The 24,271-nt window shown below is 50.4% G+C and overlaps 1 protein-coding gene across 2 annotated transcripts in view; it reads right to left on the bottom strand.

Annotated features, from left to right (window-relative positions):
• Positions 1 to 22,599, bottom strand: part of GARRE1 (granule associated Rac and RHOG effector 1) — a 44,438-nt gene extending 21,839 nt beyond the window's left edge. Inside the window, exons 1-2 of one of the 2 annotated variants that reach the window (XM_073585178.1) lie at positions 22,348 to 22,599; positions 6,701 to 7,952 (exon numbers count right to left, since the gene is read on the bottom strand). In XM_073585178.1, the coding sequence (XP_073441279.1) occupies positions 6,701 to 7,195 (495 nt within the window). In that variant the 5' untranslated portion in view covers positions 7,196 to 7,952; positions 22,348 to 22,599. Of the gene's footprint in view, positions 1 to 6,700; positions 7,953 to 20,524; positions 20,618 to 22,347 lie in introns of those variants that run through there. The other variant, XM_073585187.1, reaches the window with a different exon arrangement.
• Positions 22,600 to 24,271: the final 1,672 nt, after the last annotated feature.

Raw genomic sequence — 24,271 nt, 5'->3', positions numbered from 1 at the left:
CTCCCATCATCCATACATGATGTATACACAGACATCCCGGCTAGATACTCCCATCATCCACACGTCATATACACAGACATCCCTGCTAGATACTCCCATCATCCACACGTCATATACACAGACATCACTGCTAGATACTCCCATCATCCACACGTCATATACACAGACATCACTGCTAGATACTCCCATCATCCACACATCATATATACAGACATCACTGCTAGATACTCCCATCATCCACACATCATATATACAGACATCACTGCTAGATACTCCCATCATCCACATCCACACATCATATATACAGACATCACTGCTAGATACTCCCATCATCCACACGTCATATACACAGACATCACTGCTAGGTACTCCCATCATCCACACGTCATATACACAGACATCCCTGCTAGATACTCCCATCATCCACATCATATATACAGACATCACTGCTAGATACTCCCATCATCCACACGTCATATACACAGACATCACTGCTAGGTACTCCCATCATCCACACGTCATATACACAGAAATCACTGCTAGGTACTCCCATCATCCACACGTCATATACACAGACATCACTGCTAGATACTCCCATCATCTGCACTGCTAGATACTCTCATCATCCATACATGATGTATACACAGACATCCCGCCTAGATAATCCCATCATCCACACATCATATATACAGACATCACTGCTAGATACTCCCATCATCCACACATCATATATACAGACATCACTGCTAGATACTCCCATCATCCACACATCATATACACAGACATCACTGCTAGATACTCCCATCATCCACACATCATATATACAGACATCACTGCTAGATACTCCCATCATCCACACGTCATATATACAGACATCACTGCTAGGTACTCCCATCATCCACACGTCATATACACAGACATCACTGCTAGGTACTCCCATCATCCACACGTCATATACACAGACATCACTGCTAGATACTCCCATCATCTGCACTGCTAGAAACTCCCATCATCCATACATGATGTATACACAGACATCCCTGCTAGATACTCCCACCATCCACACGTCATATACACAGACATCACAGCTAGATACTCCCATCATCCACACGTCATATACACAGACATCCCTGCTAGATACTCCCATCATCCACACGTCATATATACAGACATCACTGCTAGATACTCCCATCATCGGCACTGCTAGAAACTCCCATCATCCACATGTCATATACACAGACATCCCTGCTAGATACTCCCATCATCCACACGTCATATATACAGACATCACTGCTAGATACTCCCATCATCCACACGTCATATACACAGACATCCCTGCTAGATACTCCCATCATCCATACATTATGTATACACAGACATCCCTGCTAGATACTCCCATCATCCATACATCATATATACAGACATCACTGCTAGATACTCCCATCATCCACACATCATATATACAGACATCACTGCTAGATACTCCCATCATCCACACATCATATACACAGACATCCCTGCTAGATACTCCCACCATCCACACGTCATATACACAGACATCCCTGCTAGATACTCCCATCATCCACACGTCATATACACAGACATCCCTGCTAGATACTCCCATCATCCATACATTATGTATACACAGACATCCTTGCTAGATACTCCCATCATCCATACATGATGTATACACAGACATCCCGGCTAGATACTCCCATCATCCACACGTCATATACACAGACATCCCTGCTAGATACTCCCATCATCCACACGTCATATACACAGACATCCCGGCTAGATACTCCCATCATCCACACGTCATATACACAGACATCCCTGCTAGATACTCCCATCATCCACACGTCATATACACAGACATCACTGCTAGATACTCCCATCATCCACACGTCATATACAAAGACATCACTGCTAGATACTCCCATCATCCACACATCATATATACAGACATCACTGCTAGATACTCCCATCATCCATACATGATGTATACACAGACATCCCAGCTAGATACTCCCATCATCCACACGTCATATACACAGACATCCCTGTTAGGTACTCCCATCATCCACACGTCATATACACAGACATCACTGCTAGATACTCCCATCATCCATACATGATGTATACACAGACATCCCAGCTAGATACTCCCATCATCCACACGTCATATACACAGACATCCCTGTTAGGTACTCCCATCATCCACACGTCATATACACAGACATCACTGCTAGATACTCCCATCATCCACACATCATATACACAGATATCACTGCTAGATACTCCCATCATCCACACGTCACATACACAGACATCACTGCTAGGTACTCCCATCATCCACACGTCACATACACAGACATCACTGCTAGGTACTCCCATCATCCACACGTCACATACACAGACATCCCTGCTAGATACTCCCATCATCCACACGTCATATACACAGACATCCCTGCTAGATACTCCCATCATCCACACGTCATATACACAGACATCACTGCTAGGTACTCCCATCATCCACACGTCATATACACAGACATCACTGCTAGGTACTCCCATCATCCACACGTCATATACACAGACATCACTGCTAGGTACTCCCATCATCCACACGTCATATACACAGACATCACTGCTAGATACTCCCATCATCTACACGTCATATATACAGACATCACTGCTAGATACTCCCATCATCCACACGTCACATACACAGACATCACTGCTAGGTACTCACATCATCCACACGTCATATACACAGACATCCCTGCTAGATACTCCCATCATCCACACGTCATATACACAGACATCACTGCTAGGTACTCCCATCATCCACACGTCATATACACAGAAATCACTGCTAGGTACTCCCAATCATCCACACGTCATATACACAGAAATCACTGCTAGGTACTCCCAATCATCCACACGTCATATACACAGAAATCACTGCTAGGTACTCCCATCATCCACACGTCATATACACAGACATCACTGCTAGGTACTCCCATCATCCACACGTCATATACACAGACATCACTGCTAGATACTCCCATCATCTGCACTGCTAGAAACTCCCATCATCCATACATGATGTGTACACAGACATCACTGCTAGATACTCCCACCATCCACACGTTATATACACAGACATCACTGCTAGATACTCCCATCATCCACGCATCATATACACAGACATCCCTGCTAGATACTCCCATCATCTGCACTGCTAGAAACTCCCATCATCCATACATGATGTATACACAGACATTCCTGCTAGATACGCCCATCATCCATACATGATGTGAACACAGACATCCCGGCTAGATACTCCCATCATCCACACGTCATATACACAGACATCACTGCTAGATACTCCCATCATCCACACATCATATATACAGACATCACTGCTAGGTACTCCCATCATCCACACATCATATATACAGACATCCCTGCTAGATACTCCCATCATCCACACGTCACGTCATATACACAGACATCCCTGCTAGGTACTCCCATCATCCACACGTCATATACACAGACATCCCTGCTAGATACTCCCATCATCCACACGTCATATACACAGACATCACCGCTGAATACTCCCATTATCTGCATTTCACCAGTACAGATATGATGGAGGCACTCTCTCTCTCTGTGGCGGTCTCCAATGACTGCTGTATCAGTGCACCAGCAGCTGTAGCGGTGAGCTCCTGCGCGCGCTCAATGCTCGTGCACCCGACGTGTCTGCACGTCACGTGTCAGGGAGGTAATTAAGGAAACGTCTGCGCAGGATTTGAAAGCACGTCGGCTTCCGTCCTGCAACGGCGCCACCCCTGCCCTGTAGGTTATGCCTGGTACTGAGCTGCCATACCTACATGCAGGTACTAATTGTCTCTCAAGCTTCTAAGACCTCTGCTTCCTGTCTGTGAATCCTTTGTTTCTGGCAGCTTTTCTATCATACGCTGCGGTCTTTCCGCCGAGGAGCTGCGTGCAGAGAATCCGCAGAGGATGAGACTGGGGCTAACAGCAGCCGGTCCAGCACCGGGAAAACGAGACACCGATTTTCATGGAGAGGGTAACGAGGCCACAGTGCTTGTTGCTTTTTCTGACAGAGGTGCCTGTAGGAATTTTCCCAAACTCGGTTTCTTGGCAGGAGCAGAGTATTTTGCATTCACGATCTTCCATGGAAACGTCTGGGGACACAGGAAGTGATGTTTCCTGCAGCTCCGGGCCCCCGGGCAGGACATCAAATAAGAGCTACAGGGGCAAAACGACACCACGGGGCGTCCGGACCTCAGCGATGGAGCCGCCTGTACACCCAAAATAAATGCTCGCACGAGTCGAGAAAATGGAAATAATCCCCAGTAAGCGGCTGTATTTTTACTCTCGCCCTCCATCAATAGCCACACAAGTAAAAATAACCCCGATAACAGAGCGCAGGAGCCACGTACAGAGACACCCCGGATAACAGAGCGCAGGAGCCACGTACAGAGACACCCCAGATAACAGAGCGCAGGAGCCACGTACAGAGACACCCCGGATAACAGAGCGCAGGAGCCACGTACAGAGACACCCCGGATAACAGAGCGCAGGAGCCACGTACAGAGACACCCCAGATAACAGAGCGCAGGAGCCACGTACAGAGACACCCCGGATAACAGAGCGCAGGAGCCACGTACAGAGACACCTCGGATAACAGAGCGCAGGAGCCACGTACAGAGACACCCCGGATAACAGAGCGCAGGAGCCACGTACAGAGACACCCCGGATAACAGAGCGCAGGAGCCACGTACAGAGACACCCCGGATAACAGAGCGCAGGAGCCACGTACAGAGACACCCCGGATAACAGAGCGCAGGAGCCACGTACAGAGACACCCCGGATAACAGAGCGCAGGAGCCACGTACAGAGACACCCCGGATAACAGAGCGCAGGAGCCAAGTACAGAGACACCCCGGATAACAGAGCGCAGGAGCCACGTACAGAGACACCCCGAATAACAGAGCGCAGGAGCCACGTACAGAGACACCCCGGATAACAGACCGCAGGAGCCACGTACAGACACCCCGGATAACTGACCGCAGGAGCCACGTACAGAGACACCCCGGATAACAGACCGCAGGAGCCACGTACAGAGACACCCCGGATAACAGAGCGCAGGAGCCAAGTACAGAGACACCCCGGATAACAGAGCGCAGGAGCCAAGTACAGAGACAACCCGGATAACAGAGCGCAGGAGCCAAGTACAGAGACAACCCGGATAACAGAGCGCAGGAGCCACGTACAGAGACACCCCGGATAACAGAGAGCAGGAGCCACGTACAGAGACACCCCGGATAACTGACCGCAGGAGCCACGTACAGAGACACCCCGGATAACAGACCGCAGGAGCCAAGTACAGAGACACCCCGGATAACAGAGCGCAGGAGCCAAGTACAGAGACACCCCGAATAACAGAGCGCAGGAGCCACGTACAGAGACACCCCGAATAACAGAGCGCAGGAGCCACGTACAGAGACACCCCGAATAACAGAGCGCAGGAGCCACGTACAGAGACACCCCGGATAACAGAGCGCAGGAGCCACGTACAGAGACACCCCGGATAACAGAGCGCAGGAGCCACGTACAGAGACACCCCGGATAACAGAGCGCAGGAGCCAAGTACAGAGACAACCCGGATAACTGACCGCAGGAGCCACGCACAGAGACACGTCGGATAACAGACCGCAGGAGCCACGTACAGAAACACCCCGGATAACAGAGCGCAGGAGCCACGTACAGAGACACCCCGGATAACAGAGCGCAGGAGCCAAGTACAGAGACAACCCGGATAACTGACTGCAGGAGCCACGCACAGAGACACGTCGGATAACAGACCGCAGGAGCCACGTACAGAAACACCCCGGATAACTGACTGCAGGAGCTACGCACAGAGACACGCCGGATAACAGACCGCAGGAGCCACATAAAGAAAACCCCTGGATCTCAACGGAACAAGTGATAGCCTCCTGCAACTTTTCCATTTGAAGCCATATTTTCAAACACTTTTCCTCTGAATGTATACAAAAGACAAAAAAAACAAGTGAGACTTCATTAAAAATGTCCTGCCGTTTGGTTTCCACAGCTCCTCTGCAGACTATGCCTCTCCATGGTAACAGACAACACACTGTGGTCGGATCCTGCTGTCATATTCCCCTACTTTCAGCTACTTTCACTTAACTGGCTACATGAACATTAGCATAATTAAAAAAACAAAAAAAACGTGCGTGACTGCAAAATCCGACTACATATAGTTTCCATGTAGTCTGTTACTACGGAGACGCATGGTCTGCATCGCAACTGTAGAACCCAAAAGATTGAAAACTTTTACACGACAACCTATAGATTTGTGGGGGGGGGGCCTTTACTTTTTACCCCGACCTTACTAAGATCAGTCAGCTCTCCTGACACATCTACTCTAGTGAACACCCAACTTTCCCATGAAAACCATTCAGCGTCGACTTGTCGTTGTGATGTTTCCGCCGAGAAATCCGTGGCCAAAGTGTCGCCAACTGATCATAAAGTGACGGTATGCCCAATTATTAAGCTTACATACCCCCCCCCCCCCTTAAAGGGGAAGAAAAAAAAAAATGCAAATTCCCACATCTACCAATTCTAATAACAAAAAGCCGCTCACCTCTATATCCTGCAGGCCGAACTCGTTCTGGTCTTTAAAGTTGGCCGCCCCCGCGCTCAGCTCCATTAGCATTTTTGCTATCTCCGGTTTTATTGCTGCGGTGAGCCGGCTGGCAGCCTCCATGACGTGTTCCTGCACGTCTTTGAGTTGCATAGCTGCCTTCGAGTAGTGCGAGTGACGGAAAACGTTGCTGAAAAGGTCGGTGAGGAAAGTGCTGGCGCGGCAGAACACGTTGAGAGCATCCAAATACTTGGAGATACCCTGCTGGATATCCGCTACGGGCGTAGTGTGGGCGGAGGGGTTAGGGCAGCCGCTGCTGCCGCCGGTGTTAGCCGGAGATACCATTGGGGTGGTTGAGGCCAAAGGTGTGCTCAGAGTCCGGCTGAGCTCAGGCATCTGGTACTGCTGGTGCTGCTGCACCTTCTGCTTGGACCCGCCAAGCAAAAACCGCCTCTTGTAGTCCATTTTACTTTCCTGTGCGCTGCAGCAATACATAGGTGACCCACGAGCCACAGGTACCTAAAACAGCCGTGCCTACAAAACCCACCTCTCCGGACGCCTGGCTATGTCAGATAGCAGAGCAGGGTGGCAAACATAGGTTTCGTACAAGGCATTTCCAAAAGGCAGGCTGTGTAATGTGTACGAGCGGAGCAGAGAGGCGGCAGATCCGCTGACTTAGGGATTTTTTTTTTTTTTAGTATTCAGTGCAGCCCAGCTGCAAGTTCACAACTTGTGGAAGCCAGCTGATATATGTGCGCCTCGCTCATCTGACGGCTCCGGTTAACCCTTCTCCGTCACTTCATGTAAGAAGTTTCCTCTGCAGCCCAAAAATAATAATAAAAAAAAAAAATAAGTCTGCTTACTCCAAACCAGGAAAAAAAAAATACACAAAATTCCACAAAAAAAAATAGAAATTAAGTCAGCACAGCAAAAACAAAAAAAAATAATAACCAACACACTGATCAACAGCTGGTGGGTATGAAGCGATCCGGAGGTGAGGAGGGGTCTTGGTATACGGGATTTGTGTAGGTGCTACAGTCCGGCAGATCCAGTCTGCACCGAAAAGCCTGGAATACTGTGGGGGTCTTTGACGGGATTTGCTGCTGGATGACGTCCCCCTCCGCCCCTCGTCTTCCTCTCTGGGTTTTGTTGAGGTAGTTTAGTTACAGCGGAAACAAGTGCAGCTCCCAGATTGCGCTTGCTCTGGAGAAAGAATGCACACCATGTATTTGTAAGGCCTCTAGGTCATTTCCTGGCAAGAGAGAGAGAGAAAAAAAAAAAATAATAAAAGAGGGTTTTACATTTTTGTTATTTCAAAACTATTCCTATACAGCCTCGATTGGAGGAGCCAAAGTGAAAGTGGACACTGTCCTATCGTCTACCACTTTCATCAGAAACGTCCAAAACTGATACAATGTAACAAAATCTCAGCTGTGAGCCGTCCAAGATCACAGAGCAAGCAGAGGTTTGGAGAGAAACTGGAAAACAAAAGTTTTAAGAAGTTGCAAAAAACTTTTTCAGACTGCACCGACAATGAAGGGGCACGTGCATGCACCATTTGTCCACCCACTGTTCATAAGGGGGTGGTCCCGATTATTGAAGAAGCTGTCGGACCCTGAACCCTCCTCTGATTTAGAATGTTGTCTAGAGCGACGTAAAAATCCCTAAAAATGTAGAACTACCATTACATTTCTGGAAGAAATCCCCCAGGCTTAATCCATGCACAGATGGGGCAGAATTTTCCTAATTCTTTAGGACGGCGGTATTGGGGGGAAATCGGTCTCCATCCCAGACTATCCCTTTAAGAATCCAAACTACTATTCCTTGTAGCAGTAATAAGTTACTACATTCCCTTTATAGAATGAAGTCGTCGACCCCTCGGCGGCACGAAACATGCTGGCGGTAATATTTACTGGCAATATTTACAGCTTATTCAATCCAACCTGAAAGATTAGCAGAGGTTTTCTGAGTTTCAGGCCTACAGTAAATGTGAACTAGTCCTTGAAAAATCAGTCCGTTCTTACCGTACGGCAGTAGTGGTCCGGCTGTGTAGGCGCTCGTCTCTCAATAAAAACTATACCCTTCTTGTACAGATCAGATGTGCCACTTATGAGATATCAAGTGTAGAAGAATCAGTCTTGAAGTGCACTGGGGGTGTGTCAGTGCTCTAGAACTGCTTCTAGGACACACCCCCAGTGCACTTCCAGACTGATTTGCATATGGATTCTAAGCTCAATATCTCATGGCTGGCACATCAGATCTCTACAAAAAAGGTATAATTTTTATTATCAGGGCACCAGCGCCTACACAGCCACGCTGTTCCTGTCAAGTGCTGACAGGTAACCTTTAATAAAGCCTCTGGGAGGTCAGTCAGTCTCACCCCTATGAGGGACCCCCATGTTAAAAAAACAAAACCTTGATTGGTTGTGTGTTTTACCCATTCACCTCTATAGAGCGGACCTGAAATCCTAGACTGGTGGGGCGCCATTCCTGGTGCAAAAACCGCCAATTAACACCGTATTCACAACCGCCAGTTTGTTGCTCCGTCATAGGACTATACAGCGCAGGAAATAAATCATCACGGGAATGAGATGACTGTTGCTTTACGGGACCACACTTTTTCGCCCCTAAGTAGTATGGGTTCCACGGATAGATGGCATTACATAATTGGCGCCATTATTATGATGGTTTCTCTTACCGCAACGCATTAAAGCCTGGAACAATGTAAAAAGGACTGAGGGCTAATCGTACTGAAAGACATTCCCTGGCACGGATCATGCATATTTTGGGAATGACACCGTGAGCAAACATCTGAGGTAGTCACAGTGTTGTGCAGCCGCGCTGATACATTTTCTTGCACGATTGCCTTTAAAAGGCAATTACCCTAAAGCGCAAAGTGGATTCATCCGAATAAGTCCGGACTAGGAAACAAGACTATACCACGAGACATAAAGGGGGGGGGGGTTCTCCTTCTGTTTAATACATGTACTAACTCCCCCCCCCCAAAAAATACCCCAGAAAGTAGAATCAGGGGTTCCAAAATTACTTCACGGCGTGTAATAATATTACATTGTCCGAAGAAGTGGCAAAAGTGGCGTTTCTGAGATAGGTAGCACGTCCCTTTAACACTGCGACGGATAAATGAGGCTAGTCAGCGGATTAGGATTACGGCTTATGCGGATGGATTAGTAGTAGCTCCACTCGTACAACTGGCGGATTACACCCAGACGAGTTATATAAGGAGAAGTGATAAGACAGCGAGCGGCACTGTGCACCGGGGACGGCCGTGTATGGAATGGACGCCATTTATCGGAAAACAGGCTGAAGTCGTGGGAAAATCTGCAGCCAAGTCTTCCGCTGCAATGTCAGATGTGGAGGCAGAAATGCCGCAGCGTGATGAGATCGGGGTCATATCTGCAACAAATGGCAGCACTGCTCAAGTTACGCTGCGGCCCGCTATGCCTCAACATCCTAATAAATGGAGTCACACCTCAGGACCCCCATCTATCCAAAGGAGGGGCTTACCTGTTTGCATTACAGCCCAATTTTTGGTGAACGGGACTGTGCTGCAGCTCCGGGGTTACTGCGTAGGGAACTACTGACGGAGGCGTAGCACTGTGCCCACAAACCGTAGCTCTCCTGCTGGTCTCTCTGTGGGCACATATCCTGTAAGGCAAAGCCAACAAGCTCTATAAGGGGTTGGAATCTAACTTACAGGGAAACTACCCTTAGGTGGCACTAGAGAGACAATAGGCAAATTTTTTTTCCCCAGGGTGCATTACATGTACGACTCCCTATTCCCACTGGGTCTCCACAAGGAGGACCAGAACCTTCTAAGAGTTACTGGTGGGGGTTGTAGTCTGCGGATGACCACTCTGGGGTCTTTGCACGACACCAATTTGTTATGTATAGAAGCCGGGCGGCCCGGACTCCTGGGGGATCAGGCGGCTCCTCTCGGACAGCTCCGACTCTGGTTTAGCTCCTCTGTAAACACCAGAAGCCAAGCTTGGCATTGTGTAAGAGTCCATCAGATTTATGACCGGCAGAATAAACAGCAGCCGCACAATCTCGCTGGCATTTCCTTTGTTAGAGGCGGCTCAGTCAAATATAGCTCCTGAAAATTAAAATTAGACCCCTTCTTGCCTGAAGTCTTTGCTTATAGTAACCTTTATACGGGAGAATATTACATGCCAGTAAGATGAGAAAACACAAAAAACCTAAGAGATGAAGGGCGGGGGGGGGGGGGGGGGGGGGAGACCCCAGAGCGAACAGGGGAGGCGGAGACCCCAGAGCGAACAGGGGAGGCGGAGACCCCAGAGCGAACAGGGGAGGCGGAGACCCCAGAGCGAACAGGGGAGGCGGAGACCCCAGAGCGAACTGGAGCAGGTGGCGACGCCAGATCGAGCAACACAGATGGAGCAGATAGGGGGCAGCGAGAAAGAATAGGGCACAGGCGGTACCGGCGCCAGAGGAACCAGAGCGGGGCAGCCAGAGAGAATAGGGCGCAGGTGGTGCCGCAGGGTGCAGAGGAGGCGCCAGAGGGAGCAGAGCAGGGGCACTGTAGAGCAAGATGTCCATTGATTGAGGTCAACATGATGTCAGGAATTTACTGTCTAAGCCAGTTATCTTCAATATTTGACTGTGAAACTACAAGTCCCAGCATGTGCCGATTGCCATAGAGATATAGGCAGAATACCACAGGTTATAGGGGATGCCCATATTCATATTCTAGGAGCATAGAAGTGTCAGCATTGTTCAATCTTCCCCTCTACACCTTCTATTCTTTAGGAGACATAAGCCACTGGCAGAACTATCTGGCAGCTGCTCACTCCACTTTCCCCATTGCACCATGGTCGAGCACGTATATACTGTCAGGAGAGTTGCGGTCAGTTGACCAGGGCACGGTCTCGGCAGGCTGCAAGCCAACCAGTGCAATCCTATTATTTCTCGAGATTAGAGATGTGAAATCAGTCTGCAACAATGTATTCGCACAACACTTACCCAGACTATGACAATCCGGGGAGATACATTTTTGTAAATAACGTAAGTTGCACAGAAGCATTAGAACAACCTTCAACAGCGCCCCCTCTGCCTACAGGTTGTGTGTGGTATTGTAGATCAGGCTCGTTTACTTTACTGGGGCATAAATCTAATCCCAGGTGTCAGCCATGGACAAATGGCACAGAGATCCTTTATAATAAACTTAGTTTCAGTTTCTCACCTTTCAAAGTTAGATAACAATTTTTTTTCCCCAAGAGGCTGGAAAACCCTTGAAGCCTCCTGAATGCAGGCATCCAAAGGATCCTCCATACACAGTCCAAGCAGCGCGAAGGGCAGCAGCCATGAGTGAACAGAACACGTGTCAGTGACAAACAGACAGCTATAGTGAACAGGTGACGACACGGCGACAACGGGGCCCGGACGGTGCACCATCTGTTAAAGCCACACAGACTACGACAACCGGCCCGATGACCCGTGTGACCCAGACCAAGCCACAATTAACCCCAAAATATTTATATTGGGAATGAAAGGTGAGAAAAAGACACCGGCAACCATTATTGGGTCAAATACACTGCATTAAAGGGGTATTCAGATGACAACTCCGCGCAGATCCAACCTGTTATAAAGAGCTCGATTTGGTCAGTACGATTTTATAAAGACGGACTCTTATTTGGGACTGTACCAGTAAAATAAATACTGTGCAATGCATCATTTCCCCTGTGGTGGCGCTGTAGGCAGATTTGTCACTCTGCAAGTCCCACCAGCAAGACGTGATCGGCCTTTTTATTTGGGGCCCTCAGCAATACTGGGATGAAAAGAAGCTGAAACTTCCCCGGAAACTTTTTGGAAAACCTCCTAAGAAAACACAAGGGCCGTCCCGTGCCTCCATTTCACAACTGTCCCGGGGCCTGTGGAGGTACTATGTCAGGGGTCACATATTTGGATCCTTATTTTTAGAAGTCGGCCATTGGTCAGATAACGTGACATCTGCGAACGAGCAGCTGCGCTCGGACTATAGAAGGGACAGGACACAGGGGCTTTTATTTCCCTTTACCCCCCCATCATTTGGAATTTAGAGACAGAAGTTTGGGAAGAAGTTTGTTTGGCGTCCGTCAGATAAGTTTCATCGCTTTCTGAAACATTAAAGCCAACAGGAAGTGTCTGCAGACTTCACAGACCTGCGCCGCGGCCAGGCCCAGAAACAATGGGAAAACATGGAGCAGATCCGCGGGATTCTACAGATCGCCTCATCTCAGGCCGCGGACACGATGGAGGGATTCAGCAAAACTGGCTCCGTGGCAAAGAACCGTGGCATATAGCGGCCACATCACAGATTTGTTTCTGGGGGTTATATGAAGTAATGCGTGACTTTTTTTTTTTGGGGGGGGGGGGCAGTAATTTTGCTCCTACAGCCTGTCAATCACATCCATGAGCGAGGGGGTCTCCCAACACGAACACACCCGATTCATCACAAGTCTGCCGTCTCCGTTATTTCTGGGCCATTTTGCCCAAAAAGAAGTATGGACCGGTCGCTGTAATAGTCGGCCTTTACGCAGAGCTCCGCGGTGAACAGACAGGTCCCCATTTCAAAACATAATCTAAGGCGACCTGCAGTCAATGAATACAAAAAACAAAAGAAAATGAGGATCTGAGCACGGAAAAGCTGATGGATTTCTTCCATTAACTGGTGCAGATCTGCGGCACATCCATGTCCAAGTCTGGACATACTCTGCAGGTAATACTATTGCTTTCTACCACGGCGTATCATAGCAGCAAGGGAGGCGCAGATTGCATTTGCAGCAAAAAGCGCTGCACAGGGAGGTAAAGAGCAGACGCAACACGCTGTCGCCGATTCCCAAGCCGAAAGTTACACTGGGGCAGACATAGGAAAATGCAATATGGCTGCAGTCTCCGGGGATCCCGAGTATTCACAAGACATAACTGTGGGTTTCAGATCGCGGCAGATGGAAAGAAGAGAGGTCAAAGCGCTAAGTGACCTTCCCAAAGGCGTAAGGAACATGAGAGGCCAGAAAACTCAAGAAACAGAGCAAGTCAAAAACAATGGGAGCAGAGTATAGGGGCCTGGGGAGCGGCGCTCCCATCACCCTAGGTGTGACATGAAGCAGCTGCCGTCACCTCCAGGAGCCAAGAGTGGGATCCAGACCTGGCCACCATCTATTTATCCACCATAGATAAGGACAGACTCTCTGGGAAATGTTCTGCCTGGGATCGCACACAATGGAGTATACTGGGCAGGGCTGGTGCTTTGATCCTGATACGGAGAGAGGGGGGCACGAGGTTCCAGTCTGGACAGATCTTTTCTGGGAATGTTCGGATCTGATGAGCTACGAGGCCTCTGTTCTAAGCAATGAAGTGGGAACTGGTTCACATCACTGAAATAGTGGGGTCTGACCTGTCTCTGGTCACCTGGGCATGCAGGAAACTCACTCCAGAGGGGCCGCCATTCCCCTGGACACTTAGGATCATAGGGGTCCGAGAGATCAATCATGCGGAGACTCCCACTGATCCCAAAAACGGGACGCGTCCATTTGGAGTCCATCAGCATGGTACAGCCATAGTAAGATGAAGCGGCTTTTCTATACTAGACTAAGCTTTACAATACACAGGAATCCTGCAAGCCCCCCACATCATCCTTAGGAGGTGGGAATCCCCATTTCAGGACGATTCCGTAACCACATGTTCATCCCCATCTGCACTTACTGCAAACCTAAAACAAAAACTACCATTAATGGGCACGCGTCATCCAAGGAGATAAAATTGCATGTCCCACGTGTTCAATGCAGATTTGGGCCAACGCAAAGGGTAAAATCCACAATGAAAACCTGCAGCGGAAACACGAGGACATGTATTCTCATAGTAATTACCGAAAATTGTGGCCCTGTTCGATCACTCGTCACACGCTCTTATCCGGTGGCCAGTGAGCGCAGCTAAGCTGAGGGATGACGACCGCAGAATGAAGAAGTTACCGCACATTTCCTCCGTCGGAGGATTACCCGAAAGTCCCCGCAGATGTTTACCATTCCTCCATCCAAACTGGTTCCCACAAGAATGCACAGCAACTCAAAGAGAAAAACAGCGTCCTCATTAGCGGCTTGTACGGAACTGCAGGGCGGAAACCGGCAGCCAGTCACTCATTCACAAGTCTTGGCGGCCATTATTCATCGCAGCTATTCAGGGCCGCTCATTGACACCAAGTGACCGCGCAGAGGGGATGGAAGCGCCATAAAATAGGAGAGGAAAAACCCCAAAGTAAACTATAAGAAAAATATACGATTCAATTTCATTGTGGACGTGAAGAAAGGGATCATCTGATGAGATTGCAGACCGATACTCAAAACTTGGTATATTCCTTGCAAATTCTGTCCTTTGCATATCAATGGATGAGATCTGCGGCTCTCACAGAAGGGGGCCGTGCAGGGCAGAACGGGGTGCCAGGGCACATGGCGATGCCCACTCGCGGCTGCACTCAGGAGGCAGCATTGCTGCTCTTCACCATGGGAATTTCTCCCCGTGAGGTCATCACACGCCATTCACATTCCTTATGATCAGGGTGAAACCTACCACCTGACAAGTCACAGTAGAGGAACTAACAGGTTTATCCTCCGTGATTAGGGTCGGATTCGTCTGCATTCCTTCATAAGGACATGGGGGCTTCTCTTCTAAGTGTACGGGCATGAATACAGCCCACAATAGGTCCTTGTAGTCTCTTGCTCTAGGAGGAAACGTCGCTTCATGCTGGTACCAAGCGTTGACTGTGACCCCTATGCTCCTCGTAGTGGAGGGGTCCTGCTCTTAGCTTCCCCTTCCAAGGGGTCATGTCATTTAATGCCATTTTTTTCTTATACATGCATTATCCCATCTGAATACGGAGTCTTCCAGGCAATGGTCCATGGATGAAAATATGCAAATTAGTCTATCATTCTTCCAGTACTGCCAAGAAGAGGTGGCTGCTCTTGAATTACACTAATGAGGGGTTAACACCCTGAAACAGATGTAGAGACAGATACCCTGATTCCAGTGATGTATCACTTACTAGGCTGGTTTTCTGTAAGCAGGAAATCACTATTTAACCATTCCCAACACCACTGACTGACAACTTTCTGCCTATGCACAGTGTATAGAGAAAGCTGGCAAGTCACTGATGTGGGTGGGGTTACAGGGTTCAGCAGTCAGAACTGCAGATAAAACTGGGATTTTATCAAAAATACAGAAAGCAGCCTAATAAGTGATACATTGCTGGAATCAGGATCTCTTCCCCTACATCATGCTTCACTTATAAAAGGAGTCCATCCTATTGTGTTAAGACTTTGGATAATCACATTAATAATATTAAGAATATTAATAATATTGGAATAATATTAATGTAATAGGAACCGAAAAAGCTAAAATGATGGGGTCGGCTGCAGGGTGACTGGTGCCAGGGACACCAGGTCATTGGCACTCGGCCACCGTCCATGTAATGCACCCTTTGTCCCTTTCAGCATTTCCCATGATAATATCTAGCTCCTCCTGAAGTAGTGGTGCAAACATTCTGCCGTCACTGGAAAGCCTGCGCTGGTGGAAACATATGTAAACTGGAAAATGTCCGAGTCATTGAGAAGAGACGATGTCACTGCACAAACAAATACGCGGTAAAATATAGATAAAATCTGAGATGCGTCTCCGAGGGAAAACAACATGACGAAAAGCTGACAAGGAAGAGAGCGGCGCTTGTACCCAGTGCTGGAGATAACGCCGATCCCGGCCGCAGTCCCTTATAGGCTGCAGTCAATAGCAATTGTGGCGTCTAGGGGATCAGTAAAGGGGACCTGATGGGCTACCACTGCCCTGTGTGCCAGGAAAAATAATACTAATATAATAAAGCCAGTAGGTTTCCCACGCCGTCATCCCACAGAAGACAGTTCTGCAAATAGATCATGTGCTTTACAGACGTGACCGACCACAAACAACCAGCCGGGCAGCGCTGCAATGTGTCATCAGCCCCCAGTATATCCTCTAGTCCTGTACGGAGCAAGTATATAGATCCCACCTCCGCTCGCCAGCACGGGGGTGTCCGTCTGTGGGGTCACATGTCTTGTGTCCCCAACAGCTATAGGGTATTGTGCCAATCCGGCACCCTACACGGCACTTTCCCCTGCAATCCGGCACCCTACACGGCACTTTCCCCTGCAATCCGGCACCCTACACGGCTGCAATCCGGCACCCTACACGGCACTTTCCCCTGCAATCCGGCACCCTACACGGCACTTTCCCCTGCAATCCGGCACCCTACACGGCGCAATCCGGCACCCTACACGGCACTTTCCCCTGCAATCCGGCACCCTACACGGCACTTTCCCCTGCAATCCGGCACCCTACACGGCACTTTCCACGGCACTTTCCCCTGCAATCTGGCACACTACACGGCACTTTCCCCTGCAATCCGGCACCCTACACGGCACTTTCCCCTGCAATCCGGCACCCTACACGGCACTTTCCCCTGCAATCCGGCACCCTACACGGCACTTTTCCCTGCAATCCGGCACCCTACACGGCACTTTCCACGGCACTTTCCCCTGCAATCTGGCACACTACACGGCACTTTCCCCTGCAATCCGGCACACTACACAGCACTTTCCCCTGTAATCCGGCACACTACACGGCACTTTTCCCTGTAATCCAGCACTCTATAGAGCACTTTTCCCTGCAATCCGGCACACTACATGGTACTTTTCCCTGTAATCCAGCACTCTATAGAGCACTTTTCCCTGTAATCCGGCACACTACAAGGCACTTTTCCCTGTAATCCGGCACACTACACAGCACTTTTCCCTGTAATCCAGCACTCTATAGAGCACTTTTCCCTGTAATCCGGCACACTACACAGCACTTTCCCCTGTAATCCGGCACACTACACGGCACTTTTCCCTGTAATCCAGCACTCTATAGAGCACTTTTCGCTGTAATCCAGCACACTACATGGTACTTTTCCCTGTAATCCAGCACTCTATAGAGCACTTTTCCCTGTAATCCGGCACACTACATGGCACTTTTCCCTGTAATCCGGCACACTACATGGTACTTTTCCCTGTAATCCAGCACTCTATAGAGCACTTTTCCCTGTAATCCGGCACCCTACACGGTACTTTTCCCTGTAATCCGGCACACTACACGGCACTTTTCCCTGTAATCCGGCACACTACACGGCACTTTTCCCTGTAATCCGGCACACTACACGGTACTTTTCCCTGTAATCCGGCACCCTACACGGTACTTTTCCCTGTAATCCGGCACCCTACAAGGCACTTTTCCCTGTAATCCGGCACACTACACGGCACTTTTCCCTGTAATCCGGCACACTACACGGCACTTTTCCCTGTAATCCGGCACACTACACGGCACTTTTCCCTGTAATCCGGCACACTACACGGCACTTTTCCCTGTAATCCGGCACACTACACGGCACTTTTCCCTGTAATCCGGCACACTACACGGCACTTTTCCCTGTAATCCGGCACACTACACGGCACTTTTCCCTGTAATCCGGCACACTACACGGCACTTTTCCCTGTAATCCGGCACACTACACGGCACTTTTCCCTGTAATCCGGCACACTACACGGTACTTTTCCCTGTAATCCGGCACACTACACGGTACTTTTCCCTGTAATCCGGCACCCTACACGGTACTTTTCCCTGTAATCCGGCACACTACACGGTACTTTTCCCTGTAATCCGGCACACTACACGGTACTTTTCCCTGTAATCCGGCACACTACACGGTACTTTTCCCTGTAATCCGGCACACTACACGGTACTTTTCCCTGTAATCCGGCACACTACACGGTACTTTTCCCTGTAATCCGGCACACTACACGGTACTTTTCCCTGTAATCCGGCACACTACACGGTACTTTTCCCTGTAATCCGGCACACTACATGGTACTTTTCCCTGTAATCCGGCACACTACATGGTACTTTTCCCTGTAATCCGGCACACTACATGGTACTTTTCCCTGTAATCCGGCACACTACATGGTACTTTTCCCTGTAATCCGGCACACTACATGGTACTTTTCCCTGTAATCCAGCACATTACATGGTACTTTTCCCTGTAATCCGGCACACTACATGGCACTTTTCCCTGTAATCCAGCACACTACATGGTACTTTTCCCTGTAATCCGGCACCCTATGTTAAATTGCAATTATCACTACAGTATTCCCTATGTAGTAGCAGACAGGGTGTGGGTCCTGCCTGTACATCAGCAGCAATCCCTGAAGCACCAAGCATGTGATGGACAAATCGCTCGGAACTAAACTGTTGCAGAAAAGCGACGGAGCAGTTCATCTCCCGATGTAATATGTCTTTCCCTCGTGGACTACAGTATAATGGCGGTCACACAAGGCAGCACACTGCAGACCCCCATACTCGGTCATTGCATAGGACATCATCTGATTGCAGGGGTTGAGGAGGCAGAGGTCTGAGCCCTCCGAAATATCAGTCACTGGGAAAATTCACGAGAGACCACGAGGCTTTTACCCTATTCTGGTGGCACAAGCCTATCTGACTAGTGTCTGACCTGCACCAACAAGCACCAAGACAGGAGACCGTGACAAGTCCTGTAGGAGCCACTGCTGGTCACCAGACATCACAGTGCGCATGACTGGGGTATGCTGTCTGCGCGGGACGGGAAACTATGGAATATCTGCTTGCCACCTACGTCATTACCTGTGTGACCACCTATGCTGTCCCACAGATGAGGGGCTAACATATAGAAGAGCATCCAGCAAATCACTGAAAACAGCGCCATTCACACTGTGAACAAAGACCCTTTAATTTCCCCTCCCCCTCAAAAATGCAAGAGGCCATGTCATTCTTAAATGCCACCCATTCCTTAAATAACCTGCCACTTCCTACATAAGCAGAGGAGCCCCCCACCCTGCTCTTCCTAAATATTCCCACCAAGCGAGAGGATCACCTGCATAAACTACAGCCCCGTCCTGAAACCCTCTGCGCAGTCCCCAGTGACCGCCACGACGCGCGTTACACGGCGGCCACCATCTATTTCAGACTCCTTTCTGCATGAAACCTAGCGCTAGGTGATCGAAGCTTTTCGAGGAGTTTTTGGAGCAGAGACTCTCCAAATCTCAAAACTCCTCAAAAACTCGAGTTTCCGTTCAGTAGAGAACGCTCGGTGTACAAGTAGACTCGTTCCGGGCAGTTTTGCAGCTTTTTTGTTTTTGGTGCTACGCCATTTTGATCTTAACGGGCAAAAACAGCAAAAACACTGAAAGAACTCTCACAGCCTGCATGAAATTAAAAATAAACAAGCACCGAGGATGAAATAAAAAACTGCATCAAATGACACCAAGTGTGAACGAGCTCAAGCGGGTGCAGATTTTGCGGCAGAAAAAAATTGGCACCAAATACGTAACGTGTAACTGTGGACCCCCAACAGTGAAGAAGCCGCTGCGTTGTGGTCGGGGGGGCAAAATCAATACATGGCTATGTGACGTGACCCCATCGCTGTGTCAGAAATTGGCAGTGAGGAAAGGGTGCAGAAAAAAATTAGGAGATTTATATTCAATTGTTCTGCATTTTGAGCCCCATTCTGGAAAACCCCATTGTACGTGCTGGACAGGACTACTGGTATGTCAGCGGAGACCAGTGCACAGGGGCAGGATGGGGCCATTCTTGGCCCCCAGGGTTATGAGGGGCCGAGCTTTCATCACCATTGAAAAGTCTGCACCAGTGACCTTAATAATCCCACTCTCCAGTCACTTCAGCACTACAACTCCCAGCAATTGTTATAGCAGTCACCTCAACGCTGGGAGAAGATCTCCACCGTGTAGAGAGGGTCAGGCTGAACAGCTCGGTCCTAATACTGACACCCCCAGTCTCACAGCCCCCCGTCCTCCCGGCACCCCCGGTGTTACAGCCCCCCGTCGCCCCGGCACCCCCGGTGTTACAGCCCCCCGTCCTCCCGGCACCCCCGGTGTTACAGCCCCCCGTCGCCCCGGCACCCCCGGTGTTACAGCCCCCCGTCGCCCCGACACCCCCGGTGTTACAGCCCCCCCATCATCCCGACACCCCCGGTGTTACAGCCCCCCCATCATCCCGACACCCCCGGTGTTACAGCCCCCCCATCATCCCGACACCCCCGGTGTTATAGCCCCCCCATCATCCCGACACCCCCGGTGTTACAGCCCCCCCATCATCCCGACACCCCCGGTGTTACAGCCCCCCCATCATCCCGACACCCCCGGTGTTACAGCCCCCCCATCATCCCGACACCCCCGGTGTTACAGCCCCCCCATCATCCCGACACCCCCGGTGTTACAGCCCCCCCATCATCCCGACACGCCCGGTGTTACAGCCCTCCCCCCCGATGTTACAGCCCCCCCATCGCCCCGACACCCCCGGTGTTACAGCCCTCCCCCCCCCGATGTTACAGCCCCCCCCATCGCCCCGACACCCCCGGTGTTACAGCCCCCCCCGTCCTCCCGGCACCCCCGGTGTTACAGCCCCCCCCCGTCCTCCCGGCACCCCCGGTGTTACAGCCCCCCCCCGTCCTCCCGGCACCCCCGGTGTTACAGCCCCCCCCCGTCCTCCCGGCACCCCCGGTGTTACAGCCCCCCCCCGTCCTCCCGGCACCCCCGGTGTTACAGCCCCCCCGTCCTCCTGGCACCCCCGGTGTTACAGCCCCCCCCGTCCTCCCGGCACCCCCGGTGTTACAGCCCCCCCCCATCATCCCGGCACCCCCGGTGTTACAGCCCCCCCGTCCTCCCGGCACCCCCGGTGTTACAGCCCCCCCCGTCCTCCCGGCACCCCCGGTGTTACAGCCCCCCCCGTCCTCCCGGCACCCCCGGTGTTACAGCCCCCCCCCATCATCCCGACACCCCCGGTGTTACAGCCCCCCATCATCCCGACACCCCCGGTGTTACAGCCCCCCATCATCCCGACACCCCCCGGTGTTACAGCCCCCCCATCATCCCGACACCCCCGGTGTTACAGCCCCCCCCCATCCCGACACCCCCGGTGTTGCAGCCCCCCCATCGCCCCGGCACCCCCGGTGTTACAGCCCCCCCATCGCCCCGGCACCCCCGGTGTTACAGCCCCCCCCCATCATCCCGACACCCCCGGTGTTACAGCCCCCCATCATCCCGACACCCCCGGTGTTACAGCCCCCCCCCATCATCCCGACACCCCCGGTGTTGCAGCCCCCCATCATCCCGACACCCCCGGTGTTGCAGCCCCCCCATCGCCCCGGCACCCCCGGTGTTACAGCCCCCATCATCCCGACACCCCCCGGTGTTACAGCCCCCCATCGCCCCGGCACCCCCGGTGTTACAGCCCCCATCATCCCGACACCCCCCGGTGTTACAGCCCCCCATCATCCCGACACCCCCCGGTGTTACAGCCCCCCATCATCCCGACACCCCCGGTGTTGCAGCCCCCCCATCGCCCCGGCACCCCCGGTGTTACAGCCCCCATCATCCCGACACCCCCGGTCTCTGCCGCCCCCCGCACGGACGCCTCCTCTCCCCAGGGTTCTCCTGCCGCCGCCGCCGGGGCCCCTCCCACTGTGTAACACCGACAGCTCGCAAGGGAGGGAGCAGAGGGGGACACGGCCCCGAACTCACCGTGCTCCAGTCACCGGGGCCGCTCTCACCATCTAGTCCCTGACACCCCGCCCGCCGGAAGTGACGTCACGGCTCTTCTCCCCTCACGGAATGTTCCCCTCCGTTCGCTCCACACAGCGGGGTAAATCTCATAGTTTCCTCCGGAGCCTGATTCGCAGGGACAGCCCTAGTGTTACATGAAGCTCGGGCTCCAGCGTGCGCGACCACAGCGCCAAAGACAAAGACGTGCGCGCCACCGCAATAGGCGATATGTACCGCGCATGCGCGTCCCTATACTCAGCGCTAGAAGCTGCTGGACATGCAGCTATCAAGAGCAACCAATCAGATTCAAGCTCTCATTTAGCAAGATTTCTAAGTAAAACGAAAGCCGCACACTGATTGGTTTCTATGAGCAACAACTTCAGTTATAAAAGTGGAGTTACCCATAGCAACCGTATAGATCAGTAATGTAATGTATGTACACAGTGACTGCACCAGCAGAATAGTGAGTGCAGCTCTGGAGTATAAGACAGGATGTAACTCAGGATCAGTAATGTAATGTATGTACACAGTGACTGCACCAGCAGAATAGTGAGTGCAGCTCTGGGGTATAATACAGGATGTAACTCAGGATCAGTAATGTAATGTATGTACACAGTGATTGCACCAGCAGAATAGTGAGTGCAGCTCTGGAGTATAATACAGGATGTAACTCAGGATCAGTAATGTAATGTATGTACACAGTGATTGCACCAGCAGAATAGTGAGTGCAGCTCTGGAGTATAATACAGGATGTAACTCAGGATCAGTAATGTAATGTATGTACACAGTGACTGCACCAGCAGAATAGTGAGTGCAGCTCTGGAGTATAATACAGGATGTAACTCAGGATCAGTAATGTAATGTATGTACACAGTGATTGCACCAGCAGAATAGTGAGTGCAGCTCTGGAGTATAATACAGGATGTAACTCAGGATCAGTAATGTAATGTATGTACACAGTGACTGCACCAGCAGAATAGTGAGTGCAGCTCTGGAGTATAATACAGGATGTAACTCAGGATCAGTAATGTAATGTATGTACACAGTGACTGCACCAGCAGAATAGTGAGTGCAGCTCTGGAGTATAAGACAGGATGTAACTCAGGATCAGTAATGTAATGTATGTACACAGTGATTGCACCAGCAGAATAGTGAGTGCAGCTCTGGAGTATAATACAGGATGTAACTCAGGATCAGTAATGTATGTACACAGTGACTGCACCAGCAGAATAGTGAGTGCAGCTCTGGGGTATAATACAGGATGTAACTCAGGATCAGTAATGTATGTACACAGTGACGGCACCAGCAGAATAGTGAGTGCAGCTCTGGAGTATAATACAGGATGTAACTCAGGATCAGTAATGTAATGTATGTACACAGTGACTGCACCAGCAGAATAGTGAGTGCAGCTCTGGAGTATAATACAGGATGTAACTCAGGATCAGTAATGTATGTACACAGTGACTGCACCAGCAGAATAGTGAGTGCAGCTCTGGAGTATAATACAGGATGTAACTCAGGATCAGTAATGTAATGTATGTACACAGTGACTGCACCAGCAGAATAGTGAGTGCAGCTCTGGAGTATAATACAGGATGTAACTCAGGATCAGTAATGTAATGTATGTACACAGTGACTGCACCAGCAGAATAGTGAGTGCAGCTCTGGGGTATAATACAGGATGTAACGCAGGATCAGTAATGTAATGTATGTACACAGTGACTGCACCAGCAGAATAGTGAGTGCAGCTCTGGGGTATAATACAGGATGTAACTCAGGATCAGTAATGTAATGTATGTACACAGTGACTGCACCAGCAGAATAGTGAGTGCAGCTCTGGAGTATAATACAGGATGTAACTCAGGATCAGTAATGTAATGTATGTACACAGTGACTGCACCAG

This window comes from Dendrobates tinctorius, unplaced genomic scaffold, assembly GCF_039654945.1.
Source record: "Dendrobates tinctorius isolate UK_male_01 unplaced genomic scaffold, ASM3965494v1 ptg000009l, whole genome shotgun sequence".
Lineage (NCBI taxonomy): Eukaryota > Metazoa > Chordata > Amphibia > Anura > Dendrobatidae > Dendrobates > Dendrobates tinctorius.
Note: the sequence above shows the minus strand (reverse complement) of the source record. Positions and strands in the feature narration are given on the sequence as shown.